Source organism: Dermacentor albipictus, unplaced genomic scaffold (assembly GCF_038994185.2).
Source record: "Dermacentor albipictus isolate Rhodes 1998 colony unplaced genomic scaffold, USDA_Dalb.pri_finalv2 scaffold_23, whole genome shotgun sequence".
Lineage (NCBI taxonomy): Eukaryota > Metazoa > Arthropoda > Arachnida > Ixodida > Ixodidae > Dermacentor > Dermacentor albipictus.
In genome coordinates this window covers 423,324-446,096 of record NW_027225577.1, presented here as the reverse complement: position 1 = coordinate 446,096, position 22,773 = coordinate 423,324, and the positions used below count along the sequence as shown (strand labels likewise).

Genomic DNA, 22,773 nt, shown 5'->3' with positions numbered 1-22,773 from the left:
GTACCCCAATTCGGCGTCCTACATAACCAGATCGTGGTTTTGGCACGTAAAACCTCATAATTTAAATTAAGAGCAGCATTTATCTCGCAAACACCAAAGGAAGCTCCTCTTGAACTAATTACCACAATGTGTATGATTAACATATTCTTTCCCTGTTTGAGTTCAATGTAAACTTTGTTATTTGTCTGACTACCGTTTGTTAGCTGTGTTAAGGATGAGAGACGTCTTTGATAGGTGTATCCGCACTACCACAGTGATGGCACAAACTCATTGCACACGCCTCTACCTCCTCTGCACACATTACGCACAAGGTAGCGCCAGTGAGCGCAATCCTCTTCTGCTCCTAAACCTTCAAACCACAACAAAATACTTGCATATACATTGCGTACTCCCTAAAGGAAAAGCAAATATTACAGTTAACGCAGAGAGGTTGGTCTCAGGCAATAGTTAGGCCCCTATCTTGCTACTCTGCTAAGAGGGAATGGAAAGAGGAGAAAAATAAGGGTATGAGGAGTGATGATGAGGATAGAGAGTAAGACGTGATCATGCACGCGTTCGTGTCTGAAAGGCCAATGCATAGTCGTCAGTTTAAGCCTGTGTTAACTAAAAGTTCTAAGAGAGCCCTCGTTTCGTTTATGTTATGTCAGGCCCAGGGCACAACTACTACCACTTTTTTTACTCAGGGACCTGTCGTTAATGGGCCCACTAGAACTCATAACTACACAGGCTTACAACCTTTAACACCTGAACTCTGTCCAGTGAGGCTGGCTTAGCAGGACTCTTGGAGGAACTATCAGGCATTGTTTGGCATATCATTGGCCTTAGTGATATTAGAAGAACTGATGAGGCTTATACAGTGCTGACTAACGGTCATGTCCTCTGCTATGGGGGTCTCCCACATAAGAAGCAATATGGGGGTAAAATTCCTAATCCATAAGCATAAGCATAAGCATTAATGGTGCATAATTTGTCAATGGTGCCCATTGACAAATTATACACCATTAATGATAGGGTAGAAGTAGTCATAATCAAACTTAATAAGAGGTATAGAGTAAAAATAGTACAAGCCTACGCTCCCACATCCATCCATGGTGATTATGATGTAGATCTGTTTGTGAAGATGTTGAATTAGCGATGAGAAAAGTGCAAACTCAGTATACTGTAGTAATGGGTGACTTCAATGTAAAAGTGGGGAAAAGCAGGTTGATGAACAAACACTTGGCAACTATATACGGCCTCTATTCTAGGAATGCTAGAGGAGAGATGCTAGTAGAATTCGCGGAAAGGATTATGCTGGGAATAATGAACGAATAATGAACGAACAATGAATGAATAATGAAAATTCCGGGAGCGTAGCAACAGAAAGAGGACCTGGAAAATCGCTAATGGTGAAACAAAACACGAAATAGATTTCATACTTCCTGCCGATCCCAGCATAGTTAAGGATGTTGAAATGCTAGGTAAAGTGAAGTAATCATAGGTTTGTGAGGTCCAGGATTCACCTCAATTTGAAGAGAGAAAGAGTAAAATTGGTGAGGAAGAAACGGGTTAACCTAGACGTGGTAAAGGTAAAAGCAGACCCATTCAGGCTACTACTTGCTAACAAATTTGCAGCCTTAGAACAGAGAGATCAAGATGACAAAGAGGTTATGAATGAAACCGTAACTAGGCTGGCTTCAGTGGCAGCAATTGAAGTGGGAGGTAAGGCACCAAGGCAACTAGTAGGCAAGCTCACCTCAGGGACGAAAGACCTAATAAAGAAACGACGACGAATGGAAGTCTCCAACTCAAAAGATAAGATAGAATTCGCGGAACTGTCAAAACTGATCAACAAGGAGAAAATAAAGAATATTCGAAATTCTAACGGGAGAAACACTGAGGAAGCCGTAAACAATGGACGGAGCATGAATCAGTGAGAAGGAAATTTTGCATAGGACAAGCCAAGATGTATGCACTTAAAGATAAGCTGGGTAATATCATCAGCAATCTCGAAGATATAGTAAATGCAGCGGATAAATTATATACTGACCTGTACAGTACCCAGAGCAGCCACGATACCTCCATTCGAAGATGTAATAAACAGGTCGAAGAGACTCCTTCTATAACTAGCGATGAGACTGAAAGGGCTTGGCAAGACATGAAACGGGGGAAATCGGTAGGTGAAGATTGAATAACAGCGATTTAATCAAAGATGGAGTTGAGATAATGCTTGAAAAACTTTCGGCTATCTATACGAAGTGTCTATCAGCTCAAAGGGTCCCAGATAACTGGAAGAATGCAAACATTATACTAATCCACAGAAATGGGGACGTCAAAGAATTGAAATATTATAGGCCCATTAGCATAGTCCCAGTATTAAATAAAATATTCACCAAGATAATTTCCAATAGCATAAGTGCAACACTGGGCTGTAGTCAACCAAGGGGACAGGCTGGCTCCAGGAAGGGATACTTTACAATGAATCACATCCATGCAATTAATCAGGTAATCGAGAAATCAGCCTCTCTATATGGCTTTCATAGATTACGAAAAGGCATTTGATTCAGTAGAGATACCAGCAGTCATAGGGGCATTACGTAATTCAGGAGTACAGGCCGCTTACGTAAATGTCTTGAAAAATATCTACACAGATTCCAGTTACCTTAATTCTGCACTAGAAAAGCAGGAAGATACCTATAAAGAAAGGGGTTGGAAAGTAGACACAATCTCTCCTATGTTATTCAGTGCGTGCTTGGAAGAAGTATTCAAGCTATTAAACTGGGAAGGTTTGGGAGTAAGGATCGATGGCGAATACCTCAGCAACCTTCGATTTTCCGATGACATTGTTCTATTCAGCCACACTGCGGACGAGGACCTTAGCAGAGAGAGTGTAAGAGCGCGGTGGAGGTTTAATATGCAGAAGACAAAGATAATTATGAATAGCCGGGCAATGGAACAAGAGTTCATGATCGCCAGTGAGCCTCTAGAGTCTAGAAAAGAGTACGTTTACCGAGGACACCTACTCACAGGGAACCCTGATCATGAGTGGGAAATTCATGGAAGAATAAAAATGGGTTGAAGCGCATACGGCGGATATTGTCAGCTCCTGACTGGAAGCTAACCATTATCACTGAAAAGGAAGGAGTAAAATCAGTGCATTTTACCGGTGCTGACATATGGGGCAGAAACTTGGAGATTGACAAAGAAGCTGGAGAACAAGTTGAGGGCGGCGCAAATAGCGATGGTACGAAGAATGCGCGGCACAACGTTAAGAGACAGAAAGAGAGCGCTTTGGATCAGAGAGCAAATAGGTACAGTCGATATTCTAATTGATATTAAGAGAAAAAAATGAACCTGGGCAGGTCATGTAATGCGTAGGTTAGATAATCGGTGGACCATTAAGGTTACAGAATGGGTGCCAAGAGAAGGTAAGCGCAGTCGTGCATGGCAGAAGACTAGATGGGGCGATGAAATTAGGAAATTTTCGGGCGCTATTTCGAATCGGTTCGCTCAGAACACGGGTAATTGGAGATCGCAGGGAGCGCCCTTCGTCCTGCACGTCTTGCAGTGGACGTAAAATAAGGAGATGATGATGATGACTAATATAAAAGCGCGCGATACCCTCTGGTTTCATTCTAGAGACGCAACCAAAATTGTTCAACACATTAGGTGTTACATACGAATGTTGGCGAAACATGCTAGGTGTAGCTAAACTAGCGCTTAAAACAAATCTGTCCACCACCGCCACTTTGATTATTTTTTATTTTGATCAAACTCTTTCATTAAACTCCCTTATTTTACTCCTATCTATTTAGCAGAATTTCTGAGCAAATTGCACCGGTTTCTTTCATCAGTAACTGTTATTACCGGCGTACTGCCTTCGTTTTCACTCTTACATAGCGCAGAAACTTTTCCAAGCATTATATATACTGGCTCCTACTGAGTTGCGCTCTCTTCGTTTAATTAGAGGGTCAGGGAGCAAAGCCTTTTAGCTTGGAATGAGTGTGTCGAGACATTGGAAAATGTTTCCCTAGGTAGCCCGATATATCTTCTTTTCCCCGACCGCCTAGGTTTTAGGTATTAACGATGCTGAACAAGTTTCATAAATCTAGCGTTGCTTTTTACTCTGACTACCACCACCAACTATTTCCCTGGAGCCGCAAGTTCTGCTCGACAGGTAAACTAGAGGTTACGTTCATTAGGCTACGCTGCCGCGTCCCGGAACTAAATTTCCAGTCGCACAAGTCTGGTTTGGCAGTATCTTCGTTCGTGTATATGTGAATGAATATATGAATATATCTTTATTTCCAATAGATTGGGGGAGACAGGGAAGAAAAGCTGCAAGTGCAGCTTGAAAAAACACCCTGCCCCCTATGACCACAAGACATGGGCAGCGCGGAGCTGCCGCGTGTTTTTAACAAAAAAAATATACACAGTTTTGCAAGAATGCATAAAAGGTGAGTAGTTGTACATAAAGAAGCTACAAAACGTTTCACATATGAGAGACAAAAAAAACATATATACACATATATATGTAATATAAATGTGAACAAAAAGCTGTAAAACTCATCTAATCTGCACTTCTGAAATAGCTGGCCATATAAACATTAATATTAGTCACACTGAATTAGTCGAGAAAATTCTGACGGGGTAAGGGTATATATATCAATGCCAGATTTGTTGTAAGCATTTAAAAGCCTTGGTAAGTTGTTTTTTAGCATTTGTGAGCTGTAATTAGTCCTAAAATGGTGCACAGTCCAGGGTTCTGTGTTTCTTGTGAAACGTGAGGGGTCACGTTCTTCTAAGCATGATAATTTAACAAGGGATAGATCGTTTTTCCTGTTCAGGTAATAAAACTTCTGCAAAAGTCGACGCCTATAGATTTCGTGAGCTGTGATAATTTTAAACTTGTGAAATAAATGCTCGGTGTGTGCATCATACGGAAAATTTGCTAGGACGCGTACTATCCTTTTCTGTAATAAAAATAATTTGTTTAAATTTGTATCAGTTGTAGTGCCCCATACGAGGTGACAATAATTGAGATGAGAGGCGAATAAGGCGTTGTACAATAGTACTTTAACTGATGTAGGAAGAAGGTAACGGTTACGGCTTATTATACCTGTTATCTGACTCAGTTTTTGCGTTACAAAGTTTATATGGTCATTCCATAGCAGCGATGAAGAAAAATACACGCCTAGAATTTTGATGCGTTCTACAAATTCAATCGGAGCATTATTATAGGCTATGCCATGTACTAAAGGGGAGGTGCTTCCCTTTGGACGAAAAATAATAGCTTTAGTTTTGGTTGGGTTGACACATAAACAGTTTTGCTTAGACCATGTACTAAGATTAAGAAGCACTTCATTTGAGGTTGTGATAAGCTCGGTATAAGAACGTGATGTTAGAAATATACTGGTGTCATCTGCGTAAATTAAAAATTTTACATTGAAATGAATATTTACGATATCGTTAACATATAGATTAAAAAGCAAAAGACCTAGAATGCTGCCTTGAGGTACTCCAGAAAGTTTAAAGCTCTCTTGGGACCTGAAATTATTTATCTGTACATATTGGCGTCTACTTTGAAAATACGACTTAATAAATTCAAGAGGAAGTCCTCTAACTCCATAATGATTGAGCTTATGAAAAAGAATATTGTGGCTAATATAATCGAACGCTTTACTAAAATCTACAAATAAACCGAGAGTTATGAGCTTGTTTTCGAAATTGGTAAGGATATATTCTTTATGATGCAGTAGGGCTAACTCTGTAGACTTGTCTTTTTGAAACCCATACTGAGATTCGCTAATTAAGTTGTGCTTATTACAGAATGAGTTTAAACGTACAAATATTATTTTCTCTAAAGCTTTGGAAAAGATAGGGAGAACAGATATGGGCCGGTAATTATTAATATCTAGCTTGTTGCCTTTCTTATGGAGTACTGTTACTCTCGCACTCTTCATCTTTGCAGGAAAAACACCAGTTGAGATGCATAAGTTGTATATGTGTGCAAGTAGCCCAGCGATTTTATGTAGCACAAATTTTACGGGTGTTATTTGTATCCCATCAGGATCAATGCATGACGAGTTTTTAAAACTAGAGAATACTGTATGCACTTCATGAACATCTGTAGGCTGGAAAAAGAGCGTGTTTTGATTTGGAGGGAAAGTAAGGTCAGGAAGTTTTGCAGAAGTAACATTGGTATCGCGATACACAAAATGTTTATTAAACTGTTCGACCATTTCCTGTTGTGATAACTTCTGTCCTTTGTAAGCAATTTGTTCTATAGACTCGCTCCTTCTTTGTCACCCCAATACAAAATTCAGGTTATTCCAAAGTTTATGGCTCTGAGAGCAAGAAGAAAACATCTGGAAATGATATGCATCTTTTGCTTTTCGTAACTCTTTGGTTAGTTTATTTCTATACTCTTTAAAAGCCTTCAAGTCAGCAGGGTCACGGTATTTTACAAATTTACCATAAAGCTGGTCACGCTTCTTTATTTTCTTAAACAGGTATTTTGTTAGCCAAGGCTTTCTGAAATTTTTATGTTTACTTCTTTTGCGGACGAAGTGTTTTGAATAGACATCAACAAACATTGTGATAAACTTAGTGTAAGCAACTTCCGCATTATTTTCCTGAAGGATATTATCCCAGCTTACCTCACTTAATTCTGCCTGAAATGCTTGCAGCGTTTGTTCAGTAATGTCCTGATAACATATGTCAGATGCGTTGCTGCGTATCGCAATATGTGCACTTTCAACGCACTTTCAATGTTATATTGAACTGGAAACAAGTTACCACTTTCAGCTTACTTGCCGGCAATTTTTCTCATGAAGGTTTCTAGTGATCACTATAAACAAGCTCGGCTGAAAAAAATAATGTTCCTATCGTCCTTTCCTTTGGAGCTCCCACGTTGCGGGACAGCCACCGGAGTGTTTCCAGCGTGATGCAAAACTTTATTCTTAATTCACATCACCCGCATTTCACATACTTACCGCCAAAGCTCATAAGGATGACTACCCATTCCGGGTTATTGTTACTCGAAGGGATTGCTGGCGAAAATTGGTAGCATGCTTCTTACCGGCCAAACTGAAAGTGCTAGCATGTGATGACCTGTTTCTGATAACCAGTTCAAATGAAATCACAATTTTTGAACGACAATGCTAAGTCAAACGCAGCTTCACTTCCTTACATAAAGCACTTACTATATCGTATTCCGTGCCACGAACTGATCTCCTGTGTGTGGAAAAGGCTATGAACACTCATGGGATAGTCAAGTTCCAGAAGGAAACAGGTCTTGCCTTCGGGAAATTCCTAAAGTTTTTCAACTTCTATCTCACCTCGACATGCGCTATTTGGTGTGACACAAACTTTGTACCACAAAAGACAGGCGTGTGCATAAGTTCTTGCATCATTCCTTGTTTGAATGAAATGTTTCTGGCTCATTAAGACAGGAAAGTGTGCTCACGATTGCAGGGACTAAGAGTAACAAGAATATTTCGGTATGTTGATGACTATTTTGTTTTATTAGACTGACAATGGTTTGCCCGCTGCCGCGACGTCCGCTGTTTGCCCGGTTTGCAATGAATGCCTCAGGCCTCTTGTTGTAACAGCTGAAGCACCAGTTAACGGTACTGTCAGGTTTCTGACCCTCCTCCTCCCTCATATGTTATTTTCCATAGTAGTGTGTTGGTATTACAAGCCGAGAGGCAGGAAACCCATCCTTGCGTACTAATCAGCTCATTTAAAGCTGGTCAAGCGAAGCACCGTCACTTTGTGCTTCAAAAACGCCCTTTTGAAGTCGTGCAGCAGTTTTTAGTACCAAATTTCACATCTGTTAGACGGCGGTTACCCGTTGCGTGCATTTTCCTCTGTGGCAGGAAGCATTCTAAAGAAAAGTAAGAATGACAATCGCAATGCCCTTGACCAGTTGACGCAAATTAATCGTGCTGCCCCACCTAGACAGAATTGTCACGATCTGCATTACGTTGACGTGTGGCAAAGAGTATGTGGGACAAACAGGCAGATGCACCAACGAGCGATTGCGCAAGCACATATATAACGATGGGAGACTTGCCTTGTCACGTGTCCAAGTCGCGCATTGTGCACGCTGCGGATGCAAGCCGCTGTTTAAGCGCGCTCATTCGATAGCCAGAAACCCTGATCAGCTCACCAGAAAAACAGTAGAAGCCGCGGGGATTAGGAGCAGGAAATGTGTTAGTTGGGAGTCTGTCTCCTAATCAGAGAAAGAAAAGTTGTATTTGTCGCGTTAGCCGCTGGTTACGGTTGAACTTGCTGGGTTGGCTTGATTGTACGCCTTCCTCCTCCCTTCCTTTTGTGCGATGATGCATATATTTGTTATCGCGCAATAAAAACTCAGTTGTTAGCGCTACGTCCCATCTGCTTCTTTCGCCGTCCGTGCGCATGTTGCGCTACTGTGTAAATAATCATAGTTATACATCAAATGCGTTCCTAAAAAAAGAAAGGAAAAACGGGGGATAAATATTGCGGAGTCAAACTATGACGTCAAATTGGAACATTCCTCGCAGTAGTCGCCAGCACAACTCAAGCATAGCTTACGGCCAGGATGCAGACGAAAGAGTGCCAGTCCCTGCCTATCGCAACCTGACCCGTTCGTCGACATACAGGCAACCCACAAGCGAAGTCGCGCACGCCTTGTGCCACTGACCCTAAACACGCTCGGGCCGACGCACTGTCGACGTGTCCCAGACGGACGCAAAGGGTTCCCCTGCATGCGTACACGCCCGCCAAGATAGAAACAGTCGATGATGGGGCCCCGGGCTCCGTGGGGCGAGTGCATCTGCGAGAGGGAGGACGCCCTTGGCTTCCGGTTCCCGTCGTCGCGCCCGATGTGTCAAATCAATAGGGTCGTCTTGGAGCCGACAGCGGCGGCGTCGGACGCTGCGTGTGCCGGCTGGACCACGTGTGCACCCGCCAGCCCCGCCGCCAGACAAGCGCTGCTCGGCCAGCCAGTAATCGTCGGCCGTGCAGGACGCGGCCCCGCGCTCCGTTCGGGCCCCTACTGAATACTTAAACCCTTTCCTGAGTGCCGGGTCGTAACGTCGACGCCGCTTAGCTCCCGGCCCGAACTCCGGCCGGACTAGCGTCGTGCTTTTTTTTTTACCTGTGTAGACGACAATTGGTGCCATCCTTTGTTGTTGTCGTTGTCGTCATCGTTCACTTCATTTTACCAGCAACAGCGGCACGATGACCCGCAGCGGGAAAGAACTGGCCGTGCAGTTCCGCATTGTGGTGAGTGAAACTTCGCAATCGTGCCGTTATCTTGTCAGACGCGTTGCTGCGGTGGTCGGTGCTAGCCGACCGAACGTCGTACACCTGCAGCGCAGGGAGCGGCGACGGTTTGTTCGCATTCGCGTTTACATCGGTCCCACAAATGAAGGCGGCCAAGAGACTTGGTAAGCAAATAGCTGCTGCGGATAAGTTGCGGCGCGTGAGCCACTTACCGGCCTAGGTACTGAATCTGCGCGGTCAAAATGCCTGAGTGTTTTTCCTCTTACGCACCTACAACACGCCCTACCCCATGTCCCCCCCTCCCTTATCCAACCTGTCCCATCAAAATCACGCGCTCAATCTCGTAAGTTTCGTTCACACTGTATTCGGAGCGCTTTGTATACCATATTTCTTTTTTCTTCGAACAATAAAAAAAACATGAAAGTCTACAAAATTTACATGAATTACGTTACTGCGGTGAAATTAACTGCCCAGGTGGACGTCATGTGCAACAAAAACAAAACCGATTGATTCGCTAGCTAAACTAGCTACGTTAATTAACTCTCTTCCGGTTAAGCTAAACTGGTTAACCTCCCTGCCTTCCTTCTCCACTTTTTCCTTCCTTAACTCTACCTTACTGCGGCTCATGTTTACGCTAAGAACTTGAGGCGAATCGTCATTAAAAAAAAATAGGGTTTTCTGGATTACAGATTGACCCCCTGTACCAAAACAAGTGGGGTCAAATTATTTGTTCAATTTACTTCATCGAGCATCCGTCACCGCTTAGAGCGGATCTCTGATCAACGCGTCTGTGACGTATAGGTATTCTCTTCAACTTTGTCCTATACACGTGTGCTGTAAAGTCTTGTAATTGGGAAATTAATTTATGTAATTAGTTTCGTTCGCTATAATAGACTGCTTTTGTTTTTCTTGCAGTTGATGTCTACCTCGCCAGATAACTGTAGTGCAGTGACGTGATTCGAGCAAATATTACACATAGAGAGATACGCAAGCACGCACTGCGTATAACTTTCCGTTCATATGATTGCCATATCGTTTCTCCAAACATGCAGTTTTAGTAGCGGAGGAGATAAGTATTGACCGCAATGCAAGGGAATAGTTTTCAGCTGCATTTTTATAAAAGGAACGCAGTTAGCTCACTTCAGAATTTAACAGACTTGTAAGCAATGACGTCTGAGACAAAGCTCTGACGCCTGGCATAAACTTACAATTTTTATTTTCCGGTCGCAAATAAGTATGGTTACTCTGAATCCCTCAGTGTGGCTGTTCACTTGCTTCACAATCGTGCTTTAGAATTAAATTAATACAAATTGTGTTCAGTTGCAAACTAAGTTACTTGTGCTATTTCGTTACCTAGTTTTTATTTTCTTATTCTTTGTCTTATCGCGTTAACCAAAGTACAGCTTGCCTTCCTGAATTATCCTTTCGCAACTGCGACACTGTGTGTCATAAATTACGTGTTTCTTTCTTTTGAGTAGGACGCTAAAACGTGTGACAGCCAATTAGCACCAGACGTGGAATCACATATCTGATTTGTGAAACTGTATTACACATAACCAATGCAACACATCTTGCATGTACATTATTATTTTTACTCTGCCTAATGAATCATGTTTTAGAAGCCAGCCTTATGCCAAAGAGCATAAACAACTGTTTTCATTGAACAGGGTAAGTTAATATATGCACCATATTGCAGATATGCGTCGTGTAATTTGTGCGCTGTATATATACAAAGAAAGAAAATTGCATTCTGCCTGAGATGAAACTAATAACTGTCGAAGAAACGTTTTCCCCTCGTAAACATGTTAATTACGACATAGGTTCATCAACTTAAATAACTTTCAACGGCTTCCACTGGAAAGTAAACGCGACAAGCGAACGAGAGCGCATACATGACAAAAATGTCTTTGGATTTTAGCTCCAAGTTCTTCAGTGGTAAAACGAAGCTGTAGTTCAAACGGTGGCTTCCGAGATCGCGCTGGCACCATTGCAACCTCCAAGGCAAGAGTTGAAGTAATCGAGCTTCCCGAAAAAGAAGGTCAATAGAGGGAAATCTGGTGCTAGTGTATGCGGGAGCTGCAAGTATGGCGGTTCAATCGGCAGGAGTAATGGGAAGTACATGGATTTGCCTAAACTTCGTCCCTCTGGCTTGAAAACGACTTGCTGACTGCAAACTGATCACTTTCAACAACAAAAATTGTGTTGTCAATGCAGCAATATGCAACTTTAACGCAGGTGCGCCGAGACGAAGCCACGTGTGCTTTGGAAATTTAGAAAAATAAAGCGTAATACGATATTACGCTGCAATAACAATTGAAACTACAAGCGCGATGATTAGACAAATCTACTTACTCACCACCGTTCCGAATGACGGTTGAACAATAGCAGTGTCAAAGTACGCGCTTCGCTAATTTTGTCAGTAAACTCTATGACAGGGTCACTGGTGTTATTGCCGAGAACCGACTGTCAGGAGCGTTACATAAGAGCCGATATGATTTTTGGTCATCAGTGCACTGCAGGCATTCACTATTGAAACATACTCTCTGTGGATAGCGTGGAACGTTTTACTCTTCCCTCGCTTCGAGCTTCCGTAAGCTGAAAACTAAAATACAGGAAACGAAATACACATTACGTAAAATATTACCATGCAGACTAAGTTACAGACTAGGTAACATAACTATCATCCTTGCACGCTCACCATAGAAGCCTTGCATCGTGTAGATGCACGGGGTCAAGGAAGACGTGAAACTACGGCGTGTTTAAGGGGCAACTAAAATCATATTACATTCTTATGTATCACATTATGTATGGTAGTGGCGCTGTTACAGCTTGAAAGAGATAAATAAGCTTCGTTTTGCGGCTACAGGATGATTAGCCGGAATACCGTAGGGATGAAACGACACATCTTCAAGCAGTAACCAGGCGTAAATAAGTGTTTGATCCTACTCACTCTTTTGCGTTAGGCTACAACGTAACAACGTTCCTCACGCACTAAACGTCGAAGCCCTTGTTCTCAAAACAGTTCACCCGCAACCGCGATGAGAACAGGCGGTGGCCAATCGTGGTAACCAACATTACAATATCGAAGCCAGCTAGCCTTCGACAAACTACTCTTACTAAGAGAACGTTAATTAATTTCACCCCTTGGTACCGTATTTGCGAAGCTAATTGTTCTTAATGTCGAAGAAAAGCTTTGTAAATATGAGACAATCGCCCAGAAGTGTAAAAGCATATCGTAGAATATACAGGCAACAGCTAATTGGGATACCGACAATTTTATTACTGAAGGCGGCTGCAGAATCCCGAGAAGTTTGTACAGATGAAGAGCTTCGAGAGTTTAGGCGGGAGGGCGAAATCACCAGGTTGTTCCAGTGTAAAAAGTACTTCTCATTGGCTGGAAGCCATCGCTAGTATAAAGCGATTGACCGGTTCCCGTATTTAAAAGCGTTCAACTGTAGCAGCTGATCCATGATCCGAATTCACAAAACAATTGCGGTCGTAAATACTATTTGCCATTTCTGACCAAATTCACTAATGCTGTGCGTTGTCTTCTGATTGACTGACGACTCATTTGATCAACTCCTGTAGCTTGCGAAGTGCTTTGTTAATACGGTTTCTGGGTATGTGTTCACAAAAAGCTCTTAACGTTGTGAAATTGTTCTTAAGAGCAAATTCCAGCCACTGCTGATGCTTGACACACTATTAGTGAAGACGGCTGGCCAAACGGCAGATTTGACTTTCGAACGGAAAGCTTTCTGAATTTCTCACGCAGGGACAAATTCACGATGCTTTTCGTTCGTATGCGTGCTGCTTGCCATTGGTCAGCTATATTCGCTAATAATATGCCCAGCATAGGTTTTGGCTGGCGCTTGTTCTTACGAGCAATTCTAATTGAGAGCTTTGTCGAGAATACGCGTTCCGGGGCCAAATTCACAGAGCTTTTCATTCGTAAGTGCCTTTGCTACTCGCCGGTCACCTTCGCTGATAATCTGTCCTACATGTGCACGATTGCCTCGCGCTTGTTCTTGCGAACAGTTGCAGCGTAGCGTAAGTGCATTCTTTGGCCCCGTATCGAAAAGAAAGTGCGCCAATTTGTGTCTGTTTGACTCTGCCTGGCCTTCGACAAGGGCGCGCACATCTTGACTGCCGGGACAAGAGGAGCACGAGAATGCGTCGCATGCGAGCGCTATCATTGCGTCGCTACACTTACTTCTCCAGTGTACGCGCGTGTGCCGTGAGTCTTTGCTCGGGCGATCGACCCGCTGCTCGGCAAACGAACGGGAGAGTAAGTCTAGCCGCCTTATTTTTGCTTCCGCCACAGCGGCGAAGTAAGGGAAAGGGTGGAGGGACAGAGCTGAAACCAGGAACAACCCTTCGAGCGTGGGGGCGCCGACCAGACGGGCCCGCGTACCGAGCGTCGCGCGCTATTCCCGCTCGATAGACATGACATCACGGACAATTTTCGGAGTTCTTGCCTCCCCCCCCCCCCTCCCACCCATTCCCATCGGCTCTCGTGAAGCGTTTGTGCGCGCGTGTTACGTGCATGGAGTATCCCGCAAAATAAAAAAAAACATACTAGAGGGAACCCTGATGATATATAAGAACTGCAAGCATTGTGGTTCACTCAGCATGGGAAAAGTAATTAGTGCACGAATTCGCCTCAACTTCGTCCTTCTGTCTTCTAAGCGCTTTTTTTGCAAGTTGTTCACCTCTAACTAAATATTGCTTTATAAATGCAACAATTCCCAGTAATGCGGCAACTGCGCAGAGCCCTATTGTCCTTTGCGTTTCGAAGTACATGGCATTGATTGGAAATTGAGACTGATACAGGCAGACAAAGCGCAATAAACGAAGACGCAAGAACTTTTCAAGCCAACTGCACGAAGATCAGAAAAGTCCCCACGTGACTAACCAGCGTTTCTGTGCCATAGCTGTACGATCTTACTTCCAGAATCGCCGCTGGCAATATTAGTCGAAAATTCTCCGGTTACATGTACGCGTGTCTGGTTCATTGTTTTCTTGCATTTGCGTGCACGCGCGCGCGCGCACGTGAGTGGGTATACGTGCGTGTCCGCATAAGCACGCGTTCCAGTGTTTGCGGATCCGTGAGCGTGCGTTGTGTGTGGATATACCAGTGCGCCTCCGAGTTGTTATCCCTCAATCAGTCTGCAGGACATTCTGGTTTACAAATATATCGCTTAGTACACGCTACGTGTAAACCAAGACAGCGCACTCGGTAGCAATGAATGAACACGCTCTATACCCTTCTCCCAAAGTAAGCCCATCGAAAGCCGCAGTGCCTTTGCCAAGTTATTCGTACTGCTGCGAAAAGAAAAATAAGAAAACAAAACAAAAATTATGGTGTATGCCACACATATATTTCGAAACACAATGTTACCAGCTCAAGACCAGGTAATTGCTGTTTGCCGGTGACCGGTCATCTAGCTTCGTCTGTAATATCTCCACCGTCACAAACGGCTGCAATCTGCTCTCATGCGTTATGTGCGGGTACAGGAGAAGATAAAGAAAGCTGCAAACTATAGCAATATCTTTGGCACTGAATTCATGTACTGCGACAGCAGTATTCTCTCATAGTGCAGACCGCATTCATGTATGCTTGCTCGTTCCTCAAATAATGAGATCGCCTCCTATAAGGACAATGGCCAAGAATCCAGTGGTATGTTAGCGGGAGCTGAAGCTGAATAATAAAGCAGTAATTGTAGGCCAGTACGCGCCTCGTGTGGTCCGTAAGCTCACATCCATACACAAATTGCGGCGTTTAAGGCTTCCTGCTTTTCAGCATAAAGGTGTCGTTTTGAAGGCCCTGAATGGGGATTAACCTCACCTCGGCGGCAAAAACTTCGTCACTCGCCGCTGTAGGCCAGTTACTATTGGCATTGCACTGTTGAGCTTGGGGTCGTGGATTGAATCCCTGCGGCGGCATTTTGACGCGGGCAAAAATGCAAAAACGCTCGTTCACGTAGGTATAGCTGCTCGTACAGAACCCCAGGTGGTCAAAATTAATCTTTAGTCCCCCGCTAAAGCTTGTCTTGCACTCAGATCATGGTTATGGCACGTAATATCCCCAAAACATAATTTAATTTTTAATTTCATCGTACAGCGAAACTGTTTACCTGACAGACATGACGATTTAGCCGCATGCGTGGTCTCGTAGGGAGGGGTGGAGGTGGGGGGGGGGGGGAGGGTCAGGGCTCGCTAACGTCCGTAAAGTGATCAAAAATAAAGGCACTGCGTGGTCTCGTAGTGGGGTTATCTGATCCGGCCAACGTCTGTAAATTGAACAAAAAATATAACGAACGATAGTACGGTGCAAAAGCAAAAAGCACACGTGATTTCACCACCCGCCGCACCTGCATAGTGGAGGAGTGAACTCACGATGGCCGCCATTGCTGCTGTCTGCGTCTGCTGTCGTCTGCACTCAATACAACGGCGCGTCAGAACACGGAGATGTGCGCCGCGGCAGCCGCCTTTATGTGTAAGAACCGGAGTGTGCATTGCAGGAGTAGATAAGTTCAACGAAAATGGGAAAAGTTGGGAAAATTGGGAAGACCACGCATTGTGCAAATGGCCTAACAACAAGCCGAGTGCGAGAAGAGGCGTCGACAGCAAAGACGCGACTATAACCAACGACAACGTGCCCGTGCAAAAGCGGAGAATGTGGCCAGTGACTATGCCTCCGAAGAACGTCAGCAAGAGCAGATGCGAGAGTCTAATCGTCGGCGTCGAGCGCAAGCCATCGATGAAGGTCGTGCACTGGAGGCCGATCGTAAGCGTCAAGCTAGGTCGTTCGAGTCTGCGTCCAAGCGGCAGAAGCGTGAGTTGCCACCGTGAGTTTCACCGGGGCGAATCCCAAATTCCAGAGAATGTTTCTGCACGCGGAGTTTGGCCATAATTGCTCGGTCTGCGATGGGCTGCTTCACTGGCTAGTCCGCCACCATATGTGTCGCTCGGTGTGAAATTTTTAATAACTTCTGCTACTACCGATGGCACAAACTAAATGACGAAGTGCCGCCTATGGATGAGAGTAAAACAATATAATCAGGTGAGTTATTACGTAAACTAAATTGTGTGTTCTCACTGCTGTTGGCAGTGGCGTTGTTGACTGTCGTTGTTGGCAATGATACTGCTGATGCTTATTTCGGCGTTTTTTTTCACCAGCCGTCAGATTCTCAGCGCATCTTGCATTACTGGCACGTACCATTATTGATCTATTATTGATGTTCAACATCATTATTCTCACACGCGCCTAATTTGTGCCATCGACGCTATTTTTCCGGCTATGGTGATGACAATATTTGCTCACCAACACGCCAGCATCTTCTCAAGAACGACTTCTATATGCGATGCAAACAACGTCAGCCTCTTCCATAGTGTTGCCCGTTGGGGCCTGCGCAATACATTGACAGTTGCCACCACTCTCAGAGCCTGTATGTGGAGCGTAAAATCTTGCGAAAATTGCCAGGTACTAGTGTTGCTCGATAGCGCGGTTATTGCGTCCGTATAGTCAGTACGTATTGCTGCAGTGACATTCGGTTGAATATCAGTGGTGGTGAAAGCAGACCTCTTGTTTTAGACGCTTTGCCCACGTTCATATGTACTGCGTCATATATTCCAACAACTCTGGCATTCCACCTCTATTACGAAATTATTGAATAGCATGAGCCACTATACTCGCAGATCCATGTGCTTTAGAGATACATATGAGGGGATTATGTAAGATGCAGATATAATGTTGTGATATAATACTTGATTACGCAGGACAGGTGGTGGTAACAACCTTATTGAGATTCTGCTCAGTTAAGATCTGGTAGGCCCGAGTCCTAGGATGGCCCCTCACGAGTAGCGACCCTTTCGGTCCAGGCAACGAGGGCTTTTTGTAGTTTTTGATCCGGCGTTCTAAGCAGCTCCTCCCACGTCTGTTGTGAAGGAGCTGGCAGGAGCGACCTGGGAGGGGGTAAGCCCTCGCACCCGCAAAGAATGTGATTTTGGGTAGCCAATGTTTGATTAGTGCAGTTTTGATATATTGGGTTCCACTGCCCGTTGATAATTATGACCAGCCAATGTGGGCTGGGGAACGACTTAGTTTGGATTCGACGCAAGATCGAGGCTTGCACTCGCGTAAGGCTTGCGTTTGGAGGTGGGTAGATTTGCTTTTTTTTGCTTGTGGTAGTTTGTTATCTCGTGGTATGTCGCCGGTGCCTCATCCATGTGATCCGAGTCTCAGGGGCACACCTCTCGACGTGCACTCATTGGCTCCATTGTGTGAGTCAATATTGCCTCTTTTAAGAGTTGAAGGGATGGTGATAAACAAAATTTTCCGTTTCTTCGTGCAATGGCGATGGTGACGCTGAGGATTACTGGACGGCACAACGGTCGTCGTCAGCGGAAAGGAAAAGACCAGCGGGCGCATGCCCACGCACAAACAAACAAACAAACAAACAAACAAACAAACAAACAAACAAACAAACTTGTTTTCGAGCTGTCAACTGCTTCTGCAGTAGAAAGTGCGTCCGGCAAACGTTATTTTGACTCGACTACAAGAGAATCATGACCGCTATTCGACTACCGCAAGCTACTAGTCAACCTCCACCAAGTCTCCACCACTACTTCGAACAATGCTGAGCACTAGCCCTTGACGCCTTCTACATGTCTTTCATGCCCAACTTCGTTACCATCGACCCTCATATCACTGCTCGCTGGGAGAATCATGGCTGAAGGAAAGGGAACGGTCGTCACAAGAGGAAGCTGTAGGCAGGAGCGTTCTGTATCAGCACTGTTTTCACGACGTACCATTACCTGTGGGAGAAACTGGACGTTTTCAGACAGTACAATGCACTTATAGTTTCAACGAGGTTTAGTCCAGGGCGTTACGCCATGTTAAAACGAGCGCACTTGCCATATAGCAACACTTCCGCCGTAAAGCAGCTCCGAGCGTTCCCGCCGTCTTCCGTCCATTACGGTATCGAAAGTGTCGTTGACTCCGTGCTCCCTATTCCTGTTCAGATCGATGCACGACACTCGAACGGGGCACCGGTCGCGGTTCGTTCGACTTAGTGGACCGCGCCACTAGCTTACCTTAAGCTATTATTGCAGAACCTTGTTTTTTTGGCCTGAATTGTCTCTATTATTGCATTTATCTAGCTAGTTAGGTGGAGCGGGTATGTTTCTCGAAAGTGTGTCGCGTGTGCTGAGATACCATTGACCATTGTCGTTATTTAGTTTTAGTTCCTTACAAATGTCTTCTGGCCTATTTTCCATGGTTCGAAGCCATTGCAGTGAACTCTGCTTTCTGTGGCCACGCCGATAGCCTATTTGTGCACATCGTTCGATAGAGGTGCGTGTGCCTCGCTGCCGTTGTTCTGATAAGCAAGGCTGCCTGTAACTGTTGTGAGCAGTAGCTCTTATGCTAGTTATTTATCAACTAAATGAGAGTTGAATTGCTGTCCCCTAAGTTGTGCGGTCAATTCGGTGTCCTAAGCAATGACTCGACCACTTATGATTAAACGAACGCGTCTGCGCAATTCGAATAGGGCGAGCGCAAAGGGCACAAGCATTTGGAAAGCTCCGACCAACCTGTCGTCCTCTCGTGGCTTTTGTCTGTGATTTAGCATGCATGCATGTTCATATTTCACCCGCAAATTTTCTTTTTCTACAGACCGCGTTAAAATACCTGTCGAATATCTGTTATAGCAAAAGGAGGAAAAAGAAATCTAGCATGTCTAGTGCATGCTCACAGTCAAAGAAGAACATCGATTTCCTTAAAGCCTAATAGATCCGGCTCGTTTGAAGAATGAATAGTTTACTACACTTATTTCTGAATATGGTCTTGAATTTACACACACAAAAAAGTTCTTACGCTAGAAATATTTTTTTGAACTGGAAGCATTGAGAATTCACTCTGTTCTTAACAGGCCATGATATAAAGTTCAAAGGCAATAACAAGAAATAAATACCTTAGCCGGTAACAACATGCGTGGACTCGGTCATTATAGCATAAATTTATTCCATTCTAGCTTTATGACAATTTCGTGTCATAAAATTTGCGTAACCGCCAACGCAAGCATGGGCTGCGATAAGCAGAGTCCTCTGAAGAGCCCCGTCAAACGCTCTTCCAGTTTGTAGGAGGTGACTTTCGTCTGGTTTTAAAGCAAATAGCATTGTGCCTACCGTGACAGGTTTTCCTTTTCCAATTGGCTGGCAAGAGACGAGGAGAACGCAGAAGTGGAGAGGATATCGGTGGAGCCGAGCGAGCACCGTGAAAGTAAGTTAACCCCGTGAGGAGAGTGGCGCCGGCGTCTCCAGTGGATCTGCTTTTCCTTGACCTGCTCGAGTTGTAAAACTTTGTTTGACTTTATTTACAGAGGTGTTGCATGGCTGCCCACCGGGATCTTTAGTCTTATGCTTATGTTCCTAGCTGGGCTCAGCAGGGTCAGCTGCTTCCTTAGTTCAGGGCTCCGTTGGCCTCAACCACCGTGAGAGCTCGCTGCGCTAGAACGACTTGGTCTTCGCGGCGGTCGCTGGTCAGGAGTGCCTCCCATTGCTGCCGACTTGGGTTTGTAATTATTGTAATCGCATTTGCTTTCTGAAATTCTCATGTAGCGTGATAGAAGGTGGGTTTCATGTTGCACCAGGGTCATTTGTCTGCATACCGTGTAGGGTGCAGCTTGTTTAGTACGTATAGGTTGGAAAAGATGACTGTTTGAAGTTTTCTCAAGTCAACTGCATCTGCCTTAGTTAGAGATTTATGTGGCGGTCTTTCTTTCTGGTCTTTCTGATCCCTCTGTAATGTGCTAGAATGGGCGAGGATTCCTTGGGGACTGGCGAGGGCTCTTCGAGGTCGGGTTAGCTGCGAGCTCGGTTTGTAGCATAGCCTCGAGCTACCCTGTCCGCCTCTGGGTTCCCTGCTATTCCCGCGTGTCCCGACGCACAGAAGATCCTGTGTTGCACCGTGGTTTGGTGTTCAGTATATTGTATTGTGTCGCCTTCTGCCTCTAGGAGTACACGGAATATGGGGCAACTTACTCTGCCATTCAGCAAATTTTGGCAGGCCGCTTGTGAATCGGAGATTATGTTGAGCGATCGTCCAGTCCTGAAGCCCTCCGCCACTGCTAGAGCGACCGCTAGCTCCTCGGCTTTGGTTATGATACTGTGTTGTAGTGAACCACTGGTGATTTCTTGGTGCTCCAGGCCTATCACCGTTGCCGCCATTATTCCTTTCTTAGTGTGTTGCGTGGCCGCATCCATGTACACTGTGTTGTTTTTGTTGGCATAGGTTTGCTGTATATAGTCTGCCCATGCTTCTTGTCTGCCTTGGAGGAGGTTCGGGTCCATGTTTTGGGGAATTGGTGCAACTCGGAGCCTTCAGCGTAGTTCGTCTGGGATGTTCGTTGTTTTGGACATTTTCCTTTTCCGTTCGGTGTATCTAAGTTTCCGGAGGAGCGCTTTGCCCGTCGGAGTTTGCATTAGCTTCTACGTTTGTGCTTGGAGTTGGGCTTCCCTGTGTTCTTGGAAGGTGTTGTGGACAGCCAAAGCTAGGAGCTTGTTGGTCGACGTGCTGACGGTTAGCTTGAGCGCTGTCTTCTACGCATTGCGTATGATTATTTCTGCTTGCTGTTTTTCATACAGATTCATGCTTTGGTATGGTAGGCTGTAAGTGACTCTGCCAAGCTCCGTGCTAACTTGAGGGTATCTTATTCACGCATCCCTGCTCTTCTCTTTGAGATTCGTTTGATCATCCGAGTGGCCTGTGTTGTTGTTTTAAAAAGAGAAAGAGTGTGGGTTCTCTTTTGGTCAGATTGTATCCACATCCCCAGGATCCCAAATATGGTCCTCTCCGGGATTTCCTGGCCTTCAAGGTACACCTTGAAGCGGAGGTGTGGTTCCGCATTAGCTGTTCGATTCATTTTGTTTCTCCATACCCTGAGTAGTTCTGATTTGTCCGTGAAACATGCTGGGCCGCGAGCTCGCGCATATTGCTCAACACACGTGGCTGCAGCCTCTAGTCTCTCTTCTTTTCCCCCCAAGGAACTCTTAGTTATCTATATTGTCATGTCATCCACGTACATACCTTCTCTGATGTCCGGGATGTCCTCTAGTGTTCCGACCTACCCTGTCATCGCTACGTTAAATAGTAGAGGTGATATAACTAGACCTTGCAGCGTTCCTTTGTTGGTAATTTTGAATGTGTCCGTGCGTGCATTGCCTATTTCAATCGTGGCCGTTCGGTTAGAGAGGAAATCTTTCACGCAGCCATGGATTAGTCTTCCACAGTTTAGGTCGTCCAGACCTGTGAGTATTGCCTCGTGGCTAACATTATCAAAAGCCCCTTTGTAGTTAAGGGATATTATACTGCGTTTCCCTCTCGTGGTCGCTCTCTGTAGGACCTCATCTTTGAGTTCTAGCACCACGTCTTGCATGCAGAGCTTGGTCCGAAATCCAAACAAGGTATGTGGAAAGAGGTCTTTCTCTTCCATCTAATTTTGAACTCGTTCTGTCAACACGCGCTCGTACAGTTTGCCGAGGCATGATGTCAGCGAGATGGGCCGTAAGCTTTCAGCTGTAGTTTCATGCCGGGTTTGGGAATTAGTATGACTTCGGCGTGTTTCGATTCCTCCGGGACTGTCTCCGCTTTCCAGTGGGTGTTTATGAAGATTGTGAGTTCCTGTACTACCTCGTTGCTGAGACTGTGTATGAGGGCGTTTCCAAGCGGTCAGCTCCGGGTGCTTTCTTCTTTGTGATAGTACGGATGGCAGTGTGGACCTCTTCTATCGTGAGTGGCCTGTCAAGTTTTGTGTTGTCGGCTCCATTGTAGAGTTCTTCGTACTTGGGTGGACGCTGATTTCCGAACCACCTTTCGCGGCCTTTGTCAAGTAGTTCGGACTCTGTGCTTTCGAATGTGTGTATGAGTCTCACTAGTGCTTTGGTAGTTTCTGTCTTGGAATTTGTTGGGTCGATAAGTGTTCTTAGAAGGTCCAGGTTCAGGCTGTACCTAACTTTCCTCCTTGAGAGTCGCTTAATTGTTCCCAGTTCAGTCTTGCTAATTGGACAGCATGTCTCGGCTTTAGCTGTAATGTCAGCAATGTTAAGCTTCAGCTTCCTATTATGATTTTTTTTCCATCACCTGACAAGTCCTCTTCTGGCTTGCCACATCCCTAAAAGGTGCCCATCTACTTCTAGGGTATCTGCAGTTCTGTCGATTCTTTTGGTGCATTTATCGCGTACGCTGTTAAGTGTGCTGCAGTACTCTGACAGCGACGTTACATTTTCCCGACTGGTCATCACTTTTTGTTCTGAAGGCGTTCCTGTCTGTGATTTTGGCTTCTCGAATTTTTTTCCTGACTGCCCCTGCTTCTACTCGGATGTGTAGAATACAATGGTCGCTTCCTAGTGTTTCCTGAAGATTTTCCCATGAGGTGTCCTGTCCCCCTTCGGTGTATGTGAGGTCTGGACATGTGTCCGTGCTTATGCTGTTGCCTACTCTTGTGGGGGATTCTGGGTCTG

The 22,773-nt window shown here is 44.9% G+C and overlaps 1 protein-coding gene across 2 annotated transcripts in view; it reads left to right on the top strand.

Moving 5' to 3' along the window:
* The window catches only part of LOC135898911 (sodium- and chloride-dependent glycine transporter 1-like), a 968,957-nt gene that overhangs the window by 774,898 nt on the left and 171,286 nt on the right, over nt 1-22,773 (top strand). The window contains exon 1 of one of the 2 annotated variants that reach the window (XM_065428134.2): nt 8,522-9,252. The exons of the other annotated variant lie outside the window; for it this stretch is intronic. Coding sequence (XP_065284206.1) covers nt 9,208-9,252 — 45 coding nt within the window. The 5' untranslated portion in view covers nt 8,522-9,207. Of the gene's footprint in view, nt 1-8,521; nt 9,253-22,773 lie in introns of those variants that run through there. 2 annotated transcript variants of the gene reach the window in all.